Raw genomic sequence first — 23,692 nt, 5'->3', positions numbered from 1 at the left:
AGGATCTGTGATTTACTGTAATAAAGAGCAGTATGTCTTACCATCATGGGAACATTGCCAGTTCACAGAGAAGGTACTTTAATGGGTATTTTAATGGATGACTATTTAAAAATAGTTTAATCAACTATCTGAGGTCCTAGAAAGAAATAAAGAACAGTGCTCTGCTCTGGAAGGAAATATACAGCCATCACGTGGTTGCATTTCTGAAGTGATTAAGGAGTGTAAACTGGAGGGAGCACTTTTTTCCACTTCACAATGGAAGACTGAGTTCAGAAATCCTCCAGAACCGCAGCATTATTAAATCCCTATTAGCCTGTATAACACAGTAATGGTATTACACTGGGCTTACATAAGAGCTATATCAAAAACTTATATAGATAAAGTTAAATAAACTTCTTTTATTTGCAGATAGACCGTTAAGACATTGCCTCTGTTTTTGTGAGAGGAGAGTTGCGTCACTACATGGCCCAGTGTCAGACCCTCAACAGGCCTACATAAGGCCAGTGTCCCAAGGTGCCCAGACAGAACCTGACCATAGTCCAGTGCCACATGCTCTGCTGATATAGGGAGCTAATACATGAAATTCCTTAATTTCTGCATTTATTACACTCTCACATGTCTTACTGGGCTTCATGAGCTCATCTTCTTCCATAGATGTACATGCAAAAACATCCACTGAGCTACCAGTTTTATTGCACTGCCCTAGAATCTATATCCATCGACCATTTTATCAGAAAGACCCACCACATACAAACTCTGAAACAATGTATGAAACTGTCGCTAGAGCAGTACCCGCTCTTGTCACTGGGGTGGTATACAAAAAAATGTGTACTTTTCACCTGGAAAAACTTATTTAAGGTATACAATTGGACCTTAAAACCACTGTTGTACATTTGAGGGAACATTTACACTGTTTGTACCTTGATGAAAAAAAATGTACCTGCACAGCAATTTTATTCTGACAGTGTAGGTACAGTTTGTATGTCAATAGGAGTGGCCAGTAAGTAGACAGTGTTTAAAAATCCTGGAAATGCTGCTACACCTTACAATCTCATATAATTACTGACTGCAGCCCATCTGTTGTTGCACTATTAAGTACAAGTTGTTCATGTGATTTAGATATAAGATCCACTTGGATAAGGAATGGAAAATCAAAGGAAGATAAATGCAAAGTGTTTCTAAAACTGGAGCTAATAAAACTAAATTACATAAACAGTACTGAAAGCTTTCATCTTTAGTAGAGAGGAGAAAATCAAGCTCCACTCCCACTTCAGATCTGAAAAATCCACAGGTGTTTCTGTCCATCCTTCCACAGTGAGAAGAAAAACTCAGCACTATAAGTCTGAAAGGATGTGTAGCTGTCAAGAAGCTGTTATTGAGAAAAGAAAATAGATAAACAAAGAAGCTTTTGGTGTTCTGGGAACAATGGACTGACCACCGCAGAGTCCAGATTTCTTGGATCATGAGAAGCAGAAAATACAACCAACTTCTAAAACTGAACTTTAGAAGAGTGGAAAAATATTCTTGGAGATTTCTTTGAAAAACTAAAAGAAAGTCTCCCAAAAAGAAAGGAAACTGTAATGAAGGCAAAGAGTGCACACACTGAATACTGAAAGAATTGATATTCTATTTAGTTGTTGTGGCTTCTGTCAAATTTTCAGTTAAACATGTTTCCAGCTTTTTTCCTGACACTGAAAAATTAATAACTTGCACGATTGCTTTGACTGGAAATTGAATAAATGAAGGGGGATCACTTTCACTTTTGCACAGTACTGTAGGTACAAGATAGGTATGCACATCATAGGTGTGCACATCAACTGTACCATAACATATATAAAAAAAGAAACTATAGGAGTTTCTGTCAGAAAACTGGTCCGACAAGTTAGACTAACCAGGTTTCTAGTCTGACAGCTTATAGTTCACTGATGCTTACTACTTCAAATCAGCATCACTACTGCTAAAGTGAGCAGACCACAGGGGAAGAAAGTGTAGGAGAAAGCGATGGCTGAAACCGGCTGAGAACCGGCGCAGGTCAGGGTCAGTACGGGATCAGCAGAGCTGGTGTGTTCCGAGGGATCGTGTTTCTGTGCTGTGCTTGTTTATGGAAGAGCAAGAACTCTGCGATGCTTCCTCTAAAACGGGCCCCTGGCAGCTCTCGGCAGGCCCCAAGCAGCGGGGCAGTGAGGGACTGGGTCAGTGTATTACAGGGCGCAGTGGGTGGTCAGCGTGACGGAGACCTCAGCGTTCGGCCTGGCCACTCTAACGCCAGGCTGACGCTTCTGACACGTTTTCGTTAACTATAAGGTTGGTGTGAGTGCCGTAGAGAGCGTGTAGAGGGGGAACACAGAAAGCTAGAGAGGTGGAGGCAGTGTGTGGGCGTACAGCTGGCCCCCGGCTCCGTCAGGGCCCACACATCTTCCCCAGAAAGAGGACAGAGAGCACACACCTGACTATGTGACCCTATTGTGTGCTGAAATACAGCGGAAACTAGCTCGAGCCGGAAGCCTTGACTGACATTACACTGTCTTGTACAACTTTCATTATGGGACCAATCAACAGCTGTATGTCTGTAGAATGTCTGCCTGGTTTGGACCATAATTCCCTGGCACTCCAAGCCACTAGTTGGGTAAGGATGCTCACAATATGATTATCAGTGTAGCACAGAAGCAGTGTTTTTGCAGAATATAGATGGAACTTCTCAAATAAAGGTTGTGGATGTGTAGTTTTAGGAAAAATCAATAAAATACATATAACCATTACATGATGTGGAGGTTCATTTAGTTTATTTACATTTCTCATTTACAAAAATACTTCCATACCATGACATATTTTAGAGTGAAACACGTTTTAGGCAGGATCTCTGAGCTAACTGAGAACAATGGGGGAGCATGATATTATTGGTTTAGTATTATCTTTTACCGCTGGTGCACAGTGATGTAATCAAAACTCAGAAGATATTGTAGAGGCCAGTAAAACTCATTACACTTCAATCAGTGATGGAAAACAAGAACTCCACCCTCCATATGGCAGACTGAGTTTGGATTCCTAGCCCAGGCCTATAGGAGCCCTTAAGCAAGATGCATAATGCTACATTAGCTTAGCTGTAACATGCCTACACTATAAGTTGCTCTTGATAAGAGCATCTGCCAAATGCTGTAAATGAAAGGTGCTTAATGACCACAGACATTAACTAACAACTTAAAAAAGATTGATTTCAGGTTGATATTAAAGAATTGTCCACTGAAAGGCTCTTAAGGGAAGCAGTTTTTTTGTCTATGGCAGAGGTTCCCAATTCTAGTCCTGGTGACCCACACTGTGCACACTGTTGTGCTTTGTCTCATCCAGCACACTTGATTCAACTCAGTAAATACTTAACAAGTGTCTCATTGATGGGTTCAGGTGTGTAGAGTAGGGAAAACACAAAAATGTGCACAGCACTGAGTCATCAGGACTGGGACTGGGAACCCTGTTTCCATGGCATCGCTCTAAAGAACTCTTTTGGCACCCTTTTTTTAAGAGGGTAGCCAATCAGGGTCTTTTGCATATCGTAGTGTCATTAGAAAACCTTATGTCTTTGAAATGGTGACTTTAAGAAACATCCATTATAGCTTTTTATTTAGTTTGGTGCATTTGTACTGGTCCGTTTCTCACACATGAAATGTTCACACAATGTAAAGGGCAGCTGCCTTTTTCAAACAATGTAAAAACAGCCAAAAAATGACTTTTTGAGATGTGATGATATGAAGCTCTGTCTCTCTCTCGCGCGCATGCTCTTTCTTACTCATACACACACGCACACACACACTCTGGCACACATTGTTCTTTAAGGCGTGTCACATGGCGCATTTCCTCAGCAGTAAGAATGTTTCCTCTTCTTCACTCTTATTTTGACGTCAGTGCTGCACTCTGTTAGGTAGTAACCAGAATTCATTCATGTGGCTGTATGTTCTTAAAGAGACAGCACTACTCCTGGGGGACGTTTCTGGCCTGCTGGTCACAAATCGAAAATAGTTTAAAACAGTGAAATTGTGGAGTGAATCCAAGAATGGTGAAAATGGGATGTGCATTTCGGGATAGTTACTCTTTTCTGTGCAGTGTGATTAACCGTCCATTGTCTTCAATGGAGCTGTGGAACAGCCACAGAGATACTGAGAAAAAAGATGAAATGGGATGTAAAACAGAGAGTGGCAATGGACTGGTGCAGTTTAGGTTAAAGTGGATTTCAGTTGGGCAGAGCAATCAGCACAAAGACTGTTCAAGGCTCTAACAAGCTTTACTTTTCTGTTCCCTGAAAGTTATGTTTTTGCATCATGTCACAGGACTAGCAGAAACCTGTAATACCAGCCATTCACACATGGTCAGTGAGAAGAATGTTGTAACACATCTTTCTGCTCCAACTGCTTGTACCTGTAATCATCCTTAACTGCAGTGACTTTTAAGGTAATTTCCAGATTTCAGGAAGCAATTCGCTAACCGTACAGACTTTCGCTTTCTCCTACAGAAGACGTTGTCAATTCTCAAGACTGGGATGTAAGTATTTGGGAATATGTCCTGAATACAAGTATTGGGAATGTGTATACAGAAATAAAGTATCTGTAATCAGTCCCAGTTACATTTTGAAAACAAAGTATTCATATTTTTAGGAGAACAGAATACTTACCCTCTCAAATATAAATGGATGCAATCTTTAAAAGAAACACAATCAACGCTTGTTTTAACTATTAACTAATAACGATGGCATGTAGCAAACATTCGTTAGACGAACCCTAAAGAGGACCTTTATTATGGCTTCTTTACAAACACTGAAGTTCTTACTAAAAAGCCTGAGTATACTGATAAATCAATGTGATGATCAGGTATTAATCTCAGTGTTACTGAGCTCTTTTGAGAGATGATCAACCTAGTTATTAAGATTTTAACTAGTAATTAAGATTTTCCCATGTACCTCACCAAGATGCATTATAAATGTATTATAAATGTATTCTGAAAATGTTACTTTTTATGTATTGTAATGGAATTTGTCACTGAATACATTTAGGATGGTGTATTCAGTACTCAGTCATCACTACTTTTTCAAAGTATTTGCCCAACCCTGTCAATTCTGTTGATATTGCATAATCCCTCTCTCTCTCTCTCTAAACTACAGGTTTTAGGGTGGATTTTTGAGGGCCGGCTGTTTGGTGTATTTTTTATTTCCCGCTAGCTGGTGAATGCAAAAGGTTAACGATACTGCTAAGCTATGATGCTAGATGTCTTATTTTAGCCGTGTAACTGTAGTAACTGTCTTCAAATTATCACTGCAATGAACAGAATGGATACTTGAGCTACACAAATAACTCAACAGATGAGGAGGACAGTTGAAAGCTAAATTTAGCAAGGTGGCTACCTGGCTATACGTCACCTCAGTTTGGTTCTTTTCTCCGGCTGGAAGGATAGAAATTGTCTCTGGCATCTATTTTGTGCTAAGTAAAGATAGAAACTTTCAAATTTGGTTTAATGGCTGAGGTAAGAGTTATAATAATGCTAGCTTGGTTTATTAGCCTATAGATCAGTGGCTAGGCTAGCAGACAGGATTGACACCATAGTGATTCCCAATTGGTGTATGATGTAGCTGCACATTACATGCAATACATGAGTAATATAGTGAAGGAACACTGATGAAAAAGTGAAAACGATATAAACTCATGAGTTCTGTCAAACCGATGAGGTTCAGGCTGCACTACAGAATATAACATAACATGACAAATAACATGTTAAACTCTAGTTTAAGGTTTAAATACCCCTATACATGATTAGTGTTCTCCTCTGAGTGTGTTGAAGCATTCGACATGCAATGATGAATGGACCAATAGAAATACTCCGAAGTACATGGAATAAAATCTCATTACATTAACATACATCCATTTTTCCTCCTGTAAAGTTGCCATTAACAAGGGTTTGTTACAACAGCAATGAAATGTATATTTAGGTCTAAAAAGATCAAGAGATTATTACGTGCAGTAAATGTACAGAGAAAGAGAGCCAGCAGAAGGGAATCATCTTGGGGAGCATGCATGCAGGCTTTATGTAACCAGCTGCCTGTCTACAGACATGTCATGCTGGGAAGTGTGGCCACACACACACACACACACACACACACACACTAGAATGTGTAGAAACCAGCATAGACAAGCATGGCTAGTCACCACCAAAACCACCCTTTGTTGTTTTTTGAATGCAGGGTTAGTGTTAGAGTTAGCTGGTCAACTGGCTAGCTAGCAGCTAGACTAGCTAAATCAGCATCAGACCAGCACTAGACCAGCATAAACCAGCTTAGACCAGCATGAACTGCATGCTGGTCCATGCTGTTTTTTTCAGCAGGGCTTTCACAGTCATATATCCTACCTGGCAACGCTTAAGTGTTGTGTCTCACAGCCGTAGTAGGGTGTGTGTGTGTTGTGGTTGGCAGTGCAGTGTGTGTGGACAGAAGGTCAGAGAGAGCAGATCACCAGCATGTGAGGAGATGAGGCAGCATGGCAGGCTGGTGAGATATTCTGCTGTTGGGTAAAGGTGTGTGTGAAGTTTGAGCGTGAGCTCCTTTTCCTGCTGCCCTCGCCTGCTCTCTGCCTAAAGAGTTATGACCACTGCTCTCCTACCACCATTCATTAGCTGTACTCTTAACGCCAGCCTGACGCCTTACATCACACATACACACACCAACTGGCAGCTTCAAACATCATTTGAACTGAGAAGTTTGGCCTAAGATAACATAAACTTCACAGAATACACAACAAAAATGTATAAAAGCCCCCACATGAAAGGTGAGAATAAACCATATTTCACATTGCTGGAAATTTGTTAATCTTTTTGTTTAAAAAGCAACAATCAACAGCCTTATTAATGTGTCTACAGTGGTATGCAAAAGTTTGGGCATCTCGATCAAATTAAGTTTTGTTGCTTTTATAAAAAAATAAAAAAGTAAGTTACACATCCTCTACAGCGAGCACACTACTGCACATTTAATGCACAATTACTGTTTATTTGTTGCATTTCACACATTGCAAAAAACAAAAAAAAACCCATAAAATGTGTCCTGTACAAAACTTATGACAAATTTATATATTTTTTCCAATATGTTAAACTCAGCAAATAAACAGAAATTTTGCAAATTTGCAGCAAAATGTCATATTTAAGTGCACTTTATGTAGAGGATGTGTTAACTTATTTTCAATTAGAACATCAACAACATGTAACTTGACCAGGGGCTTTATGGCTGTGTACATCATAAGAGTTTGTACTTTTTGTGTAAGATTTGAATCATGATTTCAACTCTTTTTCAATTTATTTCAGGCCAAATCAGGTTGTGGAATGATAAACACTAACACCACTGTCTAAAACATCCATTTGAATAGTAACAATAAAGCCCATTAGTTGATAATAATATTAAAAAAACTTGAGGGGCTTCAGAAGCAATAACATTTCATCATTTGTTTCATTTATTTAGCCATTTGTACATATTTAAAAGCTGTTTGTTATTCTAAAGTTTACATCTGCAATGTCCCAGCTATTTGGGCCACCTAGGGTCTCGTGGTCTTTGGAAGTCTGTTTGAGGGGAAAAATGTATATACCTGTTATCTCATTCACTGGATGGCATTATTCTCTGATGCTAATTCTGCACAACGCTCTATAATAGTGAAGAAAACATCAAGAAGGCAAGGAGGACATTCGATTCTTTACCGGATTTTTATTTTTACATCACATAATATTGAAACTTAGCTTCACCGATACAAAAAAACCCCTTTAGACATGGCAAATATACAAATCACACTTAGTTGATCCACAGGAGGCAGACACTGCTTGGCTAGCAGTATGTCAGTGCTTCTTGTGGGTTTGATGGCACTCAGGTAGAATGTTTTAGAGAGACAAGTCGAGCTCCAGCTGTGGAGTTGAGCTTCATCTGCGGAGGGTCTGTCGGCTTTCTGTGTCATCATTAATGCTTCGAAAATCAAACCGACATCAAGAGTATCGTACAGAAATAAATAATTGTGAAAACACTGCTGAGGTATTGGGGGGAAAATCACCATAGTAACCCTCCACAATTTCAGCTGGACTCCCTTTGTTAAATACCTGAGGCAAAGTCAAGGCACAGAGCTGAAGCCCATCCAGCACAACACTGATATAAGACACTGGGCATGCAGGTGTGTAAAACAAGTCTGACTGAATGCTCCCTGATGTAGAGTCCAAACGGACGTCCACATTCAGGCGGACTGGACTCAGCGTCATTTTAAGGCAAAGCATCACAAATGTACATGCTTAGGTTTAAAGGAGTAGTCCAATGTTTTTCATAGGTTTTCTTTAATGGCAGCACAAAAAATGACCTCACACAGGCTTCCAAGGGCCATAGAACGAGGAAGCAAAACTGCTGTTGTCTGATAGTTGTGCTATATTTTCTTTTGGAGAGAAAATACTTTCTTTTATTCATCTTATCGAGAAACGTTATAAACAGTGAAGCTGATGCTTCACTATCCCAGCAGACCCGGCCATCAAATAAAGGGTAAATGGTAGTAATTGGTGAACATGTCAAAATCATCATAACTTGACAATTTCTTTTTGTTAAACTGTTTTTATGCATGTGTTCTTCCAAGATGCACTTCTATGAGCCATGGAATCCTGTAGGCAGTCATTTTTGTGCCATATTTACTTTAGGATCATTAATTTCAACAAAGTACCCAACAAAATCTTTAAAAAACTCTAAAAAAAAAATGGATTTTTGGGAAAGATTATGGATGATTCCTTTAAAACGTGTACAAAAAACAGCAATGTGCCATACAGACGCCTATGCTTCTGTGACTGGTATGTACCATCATCAGCTGACATGTAATCAAGTAGCATAAAAAAACTTCCGTTTTTTCATTCATTCATAAAAACAGCCATGGAGGTCACATAACAATAGAAATACAATAACTTTTTCACAAATTTACAAAGCAAGCTCAAAAAGGAAAAGAAAGAAAGAAAGAAAGAAAGAAAGAAAGAAAAAGAAAGTTAGATGACCTTAACAAACACCAAGATCTAAAATACATAATACTACAACTGTACTGGTAAACTTTTGAGATGCTAAACCTTCCCACCCTTAAACAACTCACTAATTGTACCTCAGTAGATTATTTACAAAGAATATACAATTGTCCAAAAAGACCATGTTTGTGATCCAAGACATGCACAAAATATACCATTTCATTTGAAATATTTATTTGCTTATGTCTAAATAGACCAACAAAGGATCCATAAATATTGTCCACTTTGGCTAGATGGGAACGAAATACCTGCAGTGTTTGGTTTCAAAACCTCTGCTTATGGCATGATGGTCTCTGTGCCCAAACGTAGACAACTACTCTCCGACATGGCGAAGGAAATATGGAATCGACTGGCAGAGTGATGCAGCACGGCACGGTCAAAAACTAAGGCAAAACTTCTAACTACTTTCATCATGCCATGCAAAAAATGGGCAAACTACATGATTTTTGGGGGGAAACTCTAAAAAAAGTAATTGAATGTAAACCCTTAAGAAGTCGTTTCAGCTAAAATTTACTGGAACATCTGGTCTGCACGAGACTTTGGTGTTCAGAAGGGGAAGCTACCCTGACTGACAGGAACAGCACTACACACACACACCAGTCCTGTCAACCAAGCTCTGAGCCTCCAGTATAAACGTGTGAACTTTTCTGTATGGTGCTGTAGAGTATGGTGAGTTTTTTTTCTGACCTTTTCTCCATTCATGGGTCATTCCTCAACAGTTATACTGTTCACAGCGAAGAAACAGGGTTTAAGCACAAGTCAACTCTACTGGTGGATGAGTTTCAGTTGCTGATGACTAATGCAGTGAAGCCCTCCTGGTATCAAGCGCTCAGATTTCAACTAAAACCAAAATGGTCGGCACCAGCTGTCCCACTTTCGTCTCTCTCCTTGGGTTAGAAAGACAGCACCAGAGTCAGAATGGAGCTAGACATCTAGCGGTCGCAATCAGCATTCAAAGAGCCTGCTGTTTTGAGTCGGGCCGTTCAAATATCTTCACATTTTCTTGCATAGAGTTTGTCTGCATGTGACTTGCAGAGTAAATACAATACAAGAACAACACAAAAAGAGTCCCAGCTCAGCAGAAAACAATAACAGCATATGCGGCCGCCGCATGAAGATCACGGTGGATTGATCTGTAGACGCGGCTCTAAACTCAAGTTTTAAGCAAAGAAGAATAAGAACATTGGCCCATTTCCCTCACGAGCTGGGTCAAACTCACCAAGCAAAGAGCTCATATGACCTCAAAACCCTGAATATGAAAGTGATAGTTTGATCTTCCACAGCTTACTCTAGTTACAGTTCCATAATGAAATGTGATTGTTCAGTTCAAAAACATGAGTTAAGAGAGTTAAGAAATGCTTTCTGATGATAAGTATAAAGGATTGATGCCAGTGAAAAAAAACGAACATACCAAAAAATACCCAAAATAACATATGCATGTTTGTCAGGATGCGCTGGTGTATGAACATACATAAAACTCCTGAAACCTAGAAGTGCTCTTTGTACATACAGAAAATCCCCACAACCTCCTGAAGCATCGTAGCGGCACTTTTTTTTCCACAGCAACGTCTGTCTGAGGCAGTTAGGTCAGATTCATCATCCGTCCACCTCCCTTTCTCTCTCTTTTCCACATAGAGAGCTCTCTGTGATATCACCTAAAGCCAGGCTGTTGACACAAAGGCTGTTGATGGAGCAACACAAGAAGCTGGAGTCACAGCTGGAGTTTCACAACTACATTCACTACACGCTACAGTTCAGCTTTCTCAGTATTTATCTAAAAAAGCATTACATAAGAACTAGAGGACACAATCAGGTGACACAGGGAGGACAGAGAGAGAAAGAGAGATTGTGATGGCTGAACGTCCGCTTGTTAATACTGTGTGTGGAGGGGTGTACTCTGCGATGTGACTGTCACATGGCTTGTAGTAACATTCAGTCTGCGTGTCTTTGGGCAGGTTGGGGTGGCTTTCCGGTCATTTAGTGACCACCTCCAGACCCAGAGGGGTTGTGGATCCAGTCGAGGATGATGAGAGTCAGGCTGCCTATCATGAAGATGACGCCCACCACCAGGAAAATGAGTGCCTGTGGATGCAAGGGAAGATTCGATATGAGCGATGACTCTACAGCCACACTACAGAGTGATTAATGAGCATGGCTGTGGTCGTACTCTGTCATACAAAGGTAAAGAGCAAAAGCTACGCCAACATTAAAACTGCAAAAAAACAGCTTCAAAGTTCTGTTCCCAAGTAAAACATGTTGAAGGTATATATGTAATACTGCACACACATCAGTACATTTTTAAGTAATGGTTATATAGTTAGCAACCCTTTAACCCTTCGCCCTTTAACCCTTCGCTTCTGACAGTCACGACATGTGTTTAAACTTGCATAATTTTACAAACATTTGAGATCTCAACCAACTACAAGAGAAGCTGACATTTCTATGTCAGTTCACTGAGAAAAATGCTCACAGACCTGTACATACAGACAACAGATGTCCTAGTGACTTGTGCAAGTTTGATGATTATAAAAGTGGTGTTTCTTTCTTTTAAATTGTTTGTTTCTATATATTGTGTTTTTTGTTTATTTTTACATTTTTAATTTAATTTTAGAGTTCCTAATGCTTCTTTTATGTTGTATATTATTTTCATCTTAAACTTTGATAATATGTTTCTATTTCTAGAATTGCTGAGAAGAGTTTCTGCTGAGTCAGATTATATACATCACTTGAAAATAGTGAAAAACATCACCAAATTACACAAAAAAATAGAAAGATATGCCCAACTAGTTACTTTTGGGTTCTGAAGGGTTAAGTAAATACATAACAAGGAAATAAGTTTTCCTTTACCGTATATTATGTATTATTTAATTACTTTTTTGTGCAATTTAAACCTGTAATATTGAATAAAACATCTTTAAATATCTTAGCTTATAATATTTCAATATACACTGTTTAACTGTGTGTCGTTGCAGTCGGGTTAAAACCCCATATTTCCAAAAAGGTAACTTTACAGGAGAAGGAAAAACCCTTGTTAACTTTAGATGGAAGCTGATGGAACCAGATTTTTTTCCCCAAGTAATTATGGTGCATTTCTGTTAGGCTTTGGGTATTTATGTCAAATTATGTCAAAAAATGAAAAATGGAGATACAAAGTATAGAGTTGTAACACTATATGGCAGTGGTTTTAATATCAGTTTTGTAGCTTCAAAGCAGTATGTCATATCTGGCTTAAAATTATATTATGGCAGACTGAATCTGAATGATAAGGCAGACTTACTGATATCTTCTGGGTGGATCTGAATGGTATGCTCTTGACCAGCCGCAGGTAGAAGGCAGCCGGCAGGATGAAGATCAGCATGGTGGCAGCAGAGGAACCTATGAGATTCAAATGTAGAGTATTAGTATGTAGGAAGCGAGATCCAACCAAGCATATGTCTTCACTTCCCTGATGAGATCTTACTTTTACTTAATTACTGGAAAATGGTGGAAAACACTTGGTGAATCTCAAGGGCAGGATTACTAATCAGCCCAAAACAGTTTTCACTGTCATGGTTTGGCTGGAGATGTTTGTGTGTTGTAAGGCCTCGGTGCCAAGGCTGCCCTGAAGATGGTCTACAATCTGTTCTTCATGCTTTTTGGCATTCTTACAGAACTGCAGTAGCACACAGGAGAACATCATCACTCACCTATAAAGCCAAAGATGTCTCTGATTGTCGGGACAAAGATGACGAGTAAATTGTTGAAGATCAAGATGGCGAGAGCGATGAGGATGTGTCTGATCCAACTGAATTCTTGCCCAGCAAAAAGCAGAGTGACGATGGACGAGCGAATCTAAAAAACATGGGCACAAACACAAAAGCTTACTTACCACAAAATATATACAGTATGCATCTTCATTACAGTTCATACAGAAACAAATTTTGGTGGTTTATGCACTTAATAATGACTTTGTTGAAGTGTCATTGTTTAAAGTGCGACTAATTAATTTATTTTTACACCCCTTTTTCCATATTGCTCCGCATTTCTTGTAAGAACAATGTGGGCTGAACACTCGAATAAGTACACAGGATATTGTGGTTTTGTGACTGACTGAAAGTAAATGAAAAATAAACAGTTTCATTAATGAAAAATGAACATGGATTTTCAGTCCAATAAAGAGTTCTGGACGGATAATGTGAGAGGATATGAAAGTAATATGTACAGTGTTATTTTTTTATTATTTTTGAGCAGGGCTGTCTTCTGCTTTGTTCTAAGAAAAGAGGCTTCTTCTTCCTCTGTGGTAGCAGCTCTACCTGCTCTGGTAAAGCAAAACCGAAAATAAGAGCTGCAAAGTGCAGTAATGCATGTGTGAAGAGACCAACCAGTCCATTACTGTATACAACCCAGACCTCTAGACCTATCATGTGTATATATGTATCACTGCTTTCGGAAGAAAACCTCGTATCTCCAATAACTTTGCAGGAGAAGGAAAAAACATTTTCAACTTTTAATGTAGGTCAATTGAACTAGACTTATTTCCAAGTCATTTTGGGCTGTTTGATCCATTCTTCATGAAATTTACTCACAATGTAAAGGGCAACAAGCATTCTCAAATTATGTCAAAAACTGAAAAACAGCAAAAATGGAGATACGAGGTTTTCTTCCGACAGCAGTGATTTATATATGTTACACATGCATTACTCTTATGAATTTATCCTACACATTTTGCTACATGAAAATGGAGATGCTTAATGTAATTCAGGCCTAATGGTTCTTCATTTGTCACTTTGCTTGACTAATTTCTACACTTTATAAATGTTTATGTATCTGCATTTACAGATATATACACAATACTATTTGGAAAATTATGGTTTGGGTTAGATTTAAGAATAGGTTTAGGTTTAAGGTTGAAGTTAAGGTCAGGTTTAGGGTTAGACTGAATCATATCTATTACATTTCACTTAAAGTTCATTTGCATTTAATAGAATGCATTATTTGTAGAATCTACAAAGCATCAACTTCTGCCCTCTTCTACTGTTTTACTGTTTTACTGTTACAAACAAAAAATGATCATAAAGGCATCATATAATGATAATGAATTTCTTCAAATTATAAGGTGCTGCTGCTGCCACACCTATCAAAAATATGCTCTGCTGACTACGTATAACACACAAAAGCACACACAGGCCCACAGACACACACACACACACACACACACACACTGTAAAGCTGAATGAAGGGGTTGTGTAAGTATACGGGGGGCAGGTGTATAGAGAGGGATCAGTTAATGAGCTGAAGCAGGTCACAGGACCAGCTCTGATCGGCTCAGAGTGAAGGCCTGGGAACGCCAGCACACTGGGGGAAAGTTCAGCACCCACAGAGGTGAAACGAAGCCACCACGAGGCCACACACACACAGAAGAATGGACACAGGGCGGAGCTTAAACCTCTGGATTAACTTTCTGTGTGTGAAGCTTGTGAAACGGCCTGAGAGAGTTGCATCAGCCAGATCACAGCACGCCTGCCCCCACACCGCCTTTGACGTCTGCTGTCAGTTTACTGTAGAGAACACATTGAACTATATCATACTTCATTATAGGGAGTGAAACTCTTCAGAGCAAAGACTAGCTGACCCAGAAAGGTACAGCAGTGTTTTTAAATGAAGCAGAAAATAAAGTGAAGAGAATCTGATGTGACAGGCTACTTTTCTAAACATCTTAAAAGACAGTTATTAAATAATGGCAAATTCGGCTTTGCATAATTACCCCACACATAAGGCAGAAAGAAAAGTATGCAAGCAGATATGTATCATTGTACAAGCGAGAACTTCATGTTAGGCCATTTCTTCTAAACCAGCCTAAAATTGGTTGGTTGAGTTTACCATGAAACTGAGAGTGAACTAATCGGTGGACAGGGATAACGCGTCACGTTACATAACAACACTTTCATGATACATAATACATATCACAATATTTAATTTTTTCTGAGGTCTGATGAGCTGGAACAGGCAATACCACATTTAAAAAAATACCTGTAAAAACGAATCATTAATTTTTTTAACAATTCACACTGCACTGCACTAAATCCAGCTAAAGAGACCTAATTATGCTAATTAAGCCCTCATTAAACAACCTGTGTCATTTTTGTTTACTAAATACTTTACTTATTTTTTGTATTACTTTTTGCACAAATTCTAATCTTTTGTAAGTTACCACTACTTAACTGGAAAAAATGTAGCCAACAATTTTCAACTCATCTACACATCCAAATAAATATTTATTAAATTCACCTTCATGTTCCCTTATCCTAATCCTGACCCTAACTCTAACCTTAAACCAAAGCCAAAACCTAACCCTGGTTCTAACCCTAATCTTAACCCCAACACAGTTTCACCAGACAGTCTGTTCATAATTTGAAAATACTGTTGCTGTTGGAACAAAAACTCTCCAAAATAGTAACTTTACAGGAGAAGAACTTGTAATGGCAGTTAATGTAGCAAGATTTTTTTTCCAAGTAATTCTGGACCTTCTTTCTGTTTGTCTCAAGCAAACAACACAATGCAAAATGTAACTGCTTTTGTTAATTTTTGAAAAAAGTAAGAAATAACAAAAATAGAGATATAATGGTGTTTTTGTGCAACAAGGACAATATATAGACAACATACTGGGGGCTATCCAAATGAACAGGGACCAATTTGAACCAGGCTCATAGGATTAAACATAGAAAATTAAAAATAGAAACACTGTAAACTATAAAACATTGAAAACTTGTAAAAAAAATTGTAGCTGGGTACACTGTATTCCAATCTTGAGAAAAAGAGATATACTCTCACAGACACTCTAAGTGACAAAATGCAGCTCATTACCCCCCACATCTGGTAAAGCGTTTTAATACTACTACTGCTCTCTCTCTCTCTCTCTCTCTCTCTCTCTCAGCTAGGTGTCTGGGTTGTATTTTTAGCATAGTAATGAGAGTGTCCCACTCTTCTTGCACGGGTTCTTACATAAAGGGGCTGTTACTGGTTGGCACCTGGGTGTGACATTTCGGTTCCTCCAGTACTCTGGGCTAAAAGAATTCGGCGCCCACCGGTGAGCAGCGATGAGTCTTTGGAGGGTGCATGTGTGATATTCACCCAGCGGCCCTCTCTGTCTGCCAGTCGCCATGGAGGTGAAGCATGTGGCTACAGGCCACTGTAGTGAATCATGGGGCGGCGGTGGGAGCACGTTCAAACTCATGCAGCCACAGTAATCAAACTGTAGAGGCACAAGCAAGTCATTATGGGGGGAAAAGACTAAATCTGTAACTATGGGAGTCCTACAGCTTGCAGCTATTATCTCTTCCACAACTGAACAGATACACATTCCACAACTGTTCATTTCTAGCTAACGCCAGCGTCTCTTTGAGGGAAACTGGAGCCAAACGACAGCCCAGTCTGTAACAAAAGACTTCAGACCAGAGCTGTCGCACGCTGGGACACGTCTGAAGCTACAACGTCATATTACAGCTGCATTGCTGGAATATGTGAATACTAATCCTGTTCTTACAGCAGGTTTCAGCGCTGTGCTAATTAGAGTAAATCCGTCTGCTCTTTGCCTTAGAGCTGCAATGCTAATGTTTTAAATGCCAACAGACAGTCGTATTCAGGATCATTTAACGATATTCTCATCTGACAGTGCTGTGCTGCATCATATCCTAAACAGAGCAAAACCCCAGAGAACAATGGGTGTCTGCCAGTGCTCCCTGAGGTGACCTTTAGGACTGGACCCCTGTGTCTCTTACTGCCACATTCATCCTGAGCGCCCACTACAGGCTTAATCCTGTAGTACCACACACAGAGCACATGCTCTAATGGAAGACTGAGATAGACATGCTCTAATGTTTAATATAATTTATAATTTTATTTTTTCCTTTGAAAATAACCTGATGTTTTTGTAATTTTGTAAACCAAATTACCCGTAATTCATTTTACATGATCATTTTTTTAATCTCTCTTCATCCATTAAAATCAAACAGGCTGTTTTGGTTACTGTGCCTTAGGACTGAAATATGTAAATAAGCTCTATTCTGATTGGCTGCCCTGTACTGTGCCTCATTCAAAAAGAAACACTTTTTATAACTTCATCATGAATGGGCAGAGCTACACTGTGGTAGGCTGAATAGGCGGATATATGTAAATGTGCTGGTTTTCATGACATGATCTACTGGCAGCTTAGTAGTCATATATGGACTGGGGAGTGAATGCTGTGTTTTAAAACTTTATTGATGTTTACATACTGCATTAAAAAGTGAGGAAAATTAAATTTTTCATGATATAGGCCCTTTAAGCATTATTCTGTGAATACCTGGAGTTTTCATACAGAACACAGTTCACGTGCTTGCTCATATATCCGTGAATGGAGCGTTTCACAATGGCTTTTAAACATGGCTTAGCCAATCAGACTTAATCAGACTGGATCAGTTTTATAAACAGACTTTCAATGCAGCCTTGAAAGGAATGAATGGCTGAATTCAAGCTCCATAGTTGCGCGATTATAGAGAATAATGCAGTGTAACATACATATAATCAGCCTGTGACTACAACATGTATGACGCCACCGCACTTTAAAAACAGAGTCAGAAACGCAAGCCGGCTGTCATTAAGTCATCGTAAGAGGCCAGTCATGAGATAAACTTATTCCTCAAGTCACATGCGTATCACAGTGGAAAAAGCCCAGTAAGTGAACCTGTGCCCGTCGGTAGGAGAAATGGTTTATCGTGCTGTATCGCTGTTGCTAAGCCAAGGTCTCTGTAACCCAGAGACAAAGCAAATGTAATCTCTGTCTCTTTCTGTGAAGAGCTGTGACCTTTCAGAATGTGAAGGGCAAGGACTGCCAAAAACACAAAATGTCTCTTCTCTCATATATCCACAAGCCCTTCTGCCAGAGTCTAAATGCTATCTCTCTCCAACACAATGAGCTGTAGGACCCTATCAGGACAAGTAGTAAATTTATGTGAGCAAAACATACAAATCAAATGCATATAAAGACCTAGACTTTGTATGCATTCAACTTCACAGTACCAGGATATCATTGTCATCCAAAGAAAACGTGTATCTCCAAAATAACTGCTTTTAATTAAAACTTAATTTTTTATGTAAGTTAATTTAACAAGGTTTTATTCCAAGTTATTTTAGAGCATTTCTATTGCTTCATTCATCATTAAATCTTGAGCAATGCCAAGAGAAGTTGCTGTGTTCAATTGATGTATAAAAATAAAATTTAACAGAAACAGAGAATTTTTTTTTTTGGACAGAGATGATATAGAAATAGTCATAAATCCAAGGTAGGCCTTTATGGGTCAGTTTTCCAAAGAGAGATGAAGGCCTAGTCCTGGACTACACAGCATTCTAAATGGAGATTTTCCACTGAAAGGAAACTTAAAACAGCCTTACATGATCTTATCTGGTTGCCAGAAAGGAATATTCCAGCATTTTTCAGCCTGTTCTCTGTTACCTGCCACACTTTTTCATGTATGGTCAATTCCCACAGACAATAATTTTGATGCATTTCCATAAACAAACACAAAGACTGTTGACACGGAGCACAGTCAGGCTGACATGCTGAAGCACCCACCCACTGGCTTCTATTATAAGTGCGTTTTGAGTATAGGGAGATTGTCTGTAGCAACTGCCTGCTACAAGTGCTAAAATATTCCTTTAATGCTCACAGCAGATTTAAATGTGTGACTTCAGATAAGATACTCAGTAAATTCAGGAGTACATCTGTCTTCAGCTAAAGGACTCATTAAATTTAATTATCTTTCATCACACCAGAACATACAAAATCTCAGACGTCAATTTCAGCCTACACTTCAAATTACGCCTACGTTATTGTGAAGGTTATGGATTGAGAGTGAGCTTGATGTGTACTTGTAGCTCTCCTAGTGGTAAGACAGTCACATTGCACTGTCTGATTCTCTGCAAGGTCGAGCTGTCTGCACACATACACACTGGCTCAGTACAGTGGAATATTCCACACAATCCCACCCCCCCCACCCCACCCCCCTGGTGTCCCTCTGCTTCACCCCTCCTCTCAATGGATCTCCATCTGTATCTGCAGTCATGTCGCTGTCCTGATAGTTAATATAGCTAAAGACAAGTGTAATTTAGTATACAATGAATGCACTACTGATACATTTTTTACACTATTTACACTGTCCTGTCTGACACCTAAGGAAAAATATAAACCCTCTGAATGCTGCCTCCCTCCACAAAACTGACATTCATGAGTGTCTGATCCCACAGATTTGGCACTTACGTATCCCATAATAGACACTGGACATTGCCTGGTGGTTCTAAAAAGCTTTGGCTCACACAGCGCTCTGGCGTGAGAAAATATGAACAACCTGACGGAAATGGGCCAGGATTCATGGGAGGTAAAGAAAAAGGATTAACATTTTCTTTTCATTTATAATTCATGGAATTCAATGAATATATGATTGCATAACAGCACCATCTGGTGGACAGTTAAAGTTTTACAGGTTTTTATGTCAACAGTGTAAAAAGCTGAAGAGTTGCTGGGGCATGAGGAACTATTAACAGGTTATTAGTAAAGGGTGAATGTAGGGGATTTCCTAACAGAGACAGATATAGCAATACCTTAACATAATTTCACTACATTTCATTCTAATACATGAGTGCTAAATCTGTATAATAGCACCCTCTAGTGGATACTTAACGTTTCGCATGTCTGTACAAAGCTTTGCTTGACAGGCTGCTCTGTATAAACAGTTAGACAGGTTATTAAAAAAACTTACAAAAAGTAGCACCTACAATTAATTAAATTCACATCTCAAAACACCTCTCAGTGGTTAAAATGCCACAGATTTCATCACTCTTAAACACTCGTACCCCATTCCTCCGAATCTCCCTTGCACTCTTAAAAACAGCTCCATAAACATTACCTCATTTAATCCACACAGTGATCCATTTACACTAGATCACATAAAACTCCCAGACAGAAAGGTTAAAAAATAGAAATACGAGTGTGTGAGTGCGTCTAGAGCGTCCAGAAGAGCCCCAACTACGTCACACACTTGCTGGTCTGAGTACTGCGTAGCGTGAAGGGAAGCGGGACCCTAATATAGCTGTAGCCATGTAGGGTCCCGCAGCTCCAGTGACAGATATCACACTCCTCAACCTCACTCACCCCTGTTAGTGTGGCTAGGGGCTAAAATCCCACTTGGACAAAGAGCACTGGAGTTAACCAAAGCTTCGATGAGTGTGCGCTATATTAGTAAGTTTATATACTATATTAGTTTCCAATGAGGCAAAATAATAAAAATAGACTTAACTGAACAACAGCAAACCATGCATTACCTAAATGACACCAAAAACATCTAAAATATGTATTAGTATCATTCAAATGATCAAGTTGATGAATTGTGACATAGTGTTAGTATATGCCATAACAGTGAGTCTGTATGTGAGTGTGTGAGTATTGCAATGCTGCAAGCACTGGAAGCTCTGGGGAATTGGCACAGTTAACAGTGTCTGTTGAGAGGGAGCTGACGCAGAGCCACCAAGACTTTTTCATACTGTTGCCATTCACTGACCTCATGAGGGAACACTGTGTGCTTTTGGTCAGCACATAACATAGGCTGGCCAGGGTGACGCAGAACATAGCAGCACACCCAGCGCTCTGCCCAGCTTGTCAAAACTACTATTGAAAACCATGACGGCGGCCAAGAACCAAATAATTGGGCTGTTTGACGTGTATGTTTAATCGCCTAACACTTTAGTGTTGAACATGCCAGCGTGCCAGCACGATGGACGTGGTGTAAATGATAGTACAAAGTGGTGTAACCAATCAATACAACTCTCAAAAACACACACACACACACACACACACACACACCCACACAAACACACACAGATTTTCTAAGCTGCTTATCCTTCTGGGTCATGGAGGGAGCTGGAACCTATGCCGGCGGTCAATGGCCGGAAGGCCCGCTTAACAGGTAATTCTGAAAGGATGCTCTGATACACTACCAATCAAAAAAGTTGGAATCAACTCGTTACATTAATCATTTTACTTTTTATGGTGTTATTTATATGTTTAGTTATGTGGCTTTTTACTTGATTCTCTCCCCAATTTAGTTATTGCCAATTTTAGATACAGTTGTATGCAAACGTTTAAACAACCCTGGTTAAATTACATGTTTTGTTGATTTTCTCAGTAAAAAATACATAGAAATACATAGTGCTGCTTTAAATAATAAACAATATGCTGTAATTATGTATAATTTGTCATCAAAGTATTGACCTTTAAGTGTATTAAATTGCCACCAAAATTGGTATAAAACACAGGTTCTAAACTTCTTAGTACTAATGAATGTGCTGGTGTACTCACAGGGAAGAGGACAATGGGAACAGTGAGGGTCACAGCAGTCAGCACGGCCAGACGCACCAGCAGCAGCATAGTGTCAAACTTATACACTTTAGTGAAGGTGTGCAGCAACTCTGCCTCCACGTTTTCTGAGTGTGTGTGAGAAGAATGGAATGGAGGGAAAGGAGAATTGAGCATTATAAGAACATATACTTTATAACCTCATTATTTGTTATGAATTAACTGTATTGGACACAAAGCTTGCCATTCAAGTAGGTTCTAGCAGATGGACGTCTCTGTCTGTTCAGACTATGTGTGTTTGTGAGTTTTTAGTAAGGAACGTACCATAGAATGTGAGGTAGCCAAAGAGGGCCGACAGCATGTACATCACAAGCATAGCCAGGATTGAAACGTTCGATACTCTCTGCATTTTCCTTCGACTGCGACTGTGAAACGAAATGCAAAAACAAAGTCTCTGAAACAGATTCTCTTATTTTACTGTAACTTTTTCTTATGTTAAAAGTTTCTTTGTACTCACTCTTTCAGCTCACTGTAGATGGGAAGAACTTCTGGGTGACAAACAAATGCAAAGGCCAGAATAGGAACAGTGTATGCTGTCTGGATGAAGAAAAAAATCAGAAGGAAAATAAATAGACTTAAATGTCTACAGTTCATGCCTGCAACACAAACAACAGAATGATTGTGCTACGCTGCAATATACACCTTTAGTAAATAAACCAACACCTGCACACACTCTAACCAAATCAAATATCTTAAATAAATATTTTATGCATACAAACACAAACCCTCTGTCCTCACCTGTGAGTTGAACACAAAGTATTTGGGTGTGCACATGTCCTCGTAGTCATCGGGGTGGGGGACGTAGTGGACCCCGCTGTGGGCCACAGCAGGTGAGTTAGGGTCCGGGTGAACGCTGCTCATGTCTGCTCGAGAGAACTCCATCAGAGCTGAGCTGTTATGGAGAGCTTGCGGACCTAACAGCTCCGAACCATTCAGGCTCAAACCAGACGAGTGGTTGTAGAAGAAAGGCAGCGGACAGGGCAGCTGTGTCTTCTTATAAATCAGCTAAGAGCAAGAGAGAGAGCGAGAGAGAGAGAGAGAGAGAGAGAGAGAGAGAGAGAGAGAGTGGGAGAGGGAGAGAGAGAGAGAAAGATTATTTACTAGTCTGTAGAAGAGGTGGTCAATACATCAGAAATATCACAATACTTTAAGTTTTCACAGTACACAATGTTACAATATTTGTTTTCTGACATCTGATAAGCTGGAAAAGACCACATTTGATATTTAAAATATGATCCAAAACTATGAAAACACTGATTTCTATTTTTAACATTTTACATACTACACCGCACGAAATCCTATTAAATAAGACTAATTTTGCTCTCCTAAAATCAAACATGCAGTCGGGAAGTGTTACTTAAATGCAGACGATATCCACAATACGCTCAGAAAAGCATACTGTAATATATTGTGGTATAATTTATAATGTTATGATAAATACTGTCAAACTGCCCGGCCAGGCCCAAACAGGTAGTTGAAAGTTGATGCCATTAACCACTTCAAGGAACTGAGGAACTAAAATGTAGACCACCTGCCTGTGGGTCCACACTTCCGCTCCTTACTAGATGACCATTCAACCAATTAAGTGCTTCAATCTTGATAAAGTGAAGGAAAATTCTGTGTATACATAAATATTAATTTTGCTATGTCTAGCTTTAGTGTTTTAGTGTTAGGTTTAGCATTAGCTCATCCGAAGGGGCAGCCTTAGTCACGCAAGCAAACTCATCAGGTACAAAAAATGTGCAACTTTATTTCCAGTGTCTAAAAATGTTGCTGTTTTGATTCATATTAATGTGGTTTCTAGAGTTTGTCAGCTTTAAATTAGCTCACATTTATTTTCTCAATTCTCACTCATGTACGTCTGCACTGAAAATTCTGTAAGCCAATATTATGAAAAATGAAAATTTAATTTGTAATTTTTAATGTACTTTAAATTGGGCTACTGAACTTTTAGTCTGTTTGTTTGAGTGCTGCAGTTGCTACCAGGAGACTCCATGGTCTGCGATGAGCTGAAAGTTGGATGGACAGTAACTCAGGGAGGCAGGATTTTTAATTAATTACTTAACAAAGTATTACTGAATAATTCAGATGAGTTACTGTATAATCAGTCTTAAGAGCAGTAACTGAGTAAGTTTTAGACTTTAAAGGGCTAATTCAACAACAGCAGGTACACAACCTCAGACATTCTTCCAATTTGTCCATAATTGTTAATGT

General features: G+C 39.2%; 1 protein-coding gene across 4 annotated transcripts in view; it reads right to left on the bottom strand.

The window, feature by feature from the left end:
- Nucleotides 1–7,706: 7,706 nt before the first annotated feature.
- Nucleotides 7,707–23,692, bottom strand: part of slc38a4 (solute carrier family 38 member 4) — a 40,827-nt gene continuing 24,841 nt past the window's right edge. For all 4 annotated transcript variants that reach the window (XM_036576644.1, XM_036576645.1, XM_036576643.1 and 1 more), the window contains exons 10-16: nt 22,217–22,483; nt 21,936–22,015; nt 21,743–21,843; nt 21,422–21,546; nt 12,741–12,885; nt 12,332–12,429; nt 7,707–11,136 (exon numbers count right to left, since the gene is read on the bottom strand). In XM_036576644.1, coding sequence (XP_036432537.1) covers nt 11,032–11,136; nt 12,332–12,429; nt 12,741–12,885; nt 21,422–21,546; nt 21,743–21,843; nt 21,936–22,015; nt 22,217–22,483 — 921 coding nt within the window. In that variant the 3' untranslated portion in view covers nt 7,707–11,031. The remainder of the gene's footprint in view (nt 11,137–12,331; nt 12,430–12,740; nt 12,886–21,421; nt 21,547–21,742; nt 21,844–21,935; nt 22,016–22,216; nt 22,484–23,692) is intronic.

This window comes from Colossoma macropomum, unplaced genomic scaffold (assembly GCF_904425465.1).
Source record: "Colossoma macropomum unplaced genomic scaffold, Colossoma_macropomum, whole genome shotgun sequence".
Lineage (NCBI taxonomy): Eukaryota > Metazoa > Chordata > Actinopteri > Characiformes > Serrasalmidae > Colossoma > Colossoma macropomum.
Note: the sequence above shows the minus strand (reverse complement) of the source record. Positions and strands in the feature narration are given on the sequence as shown.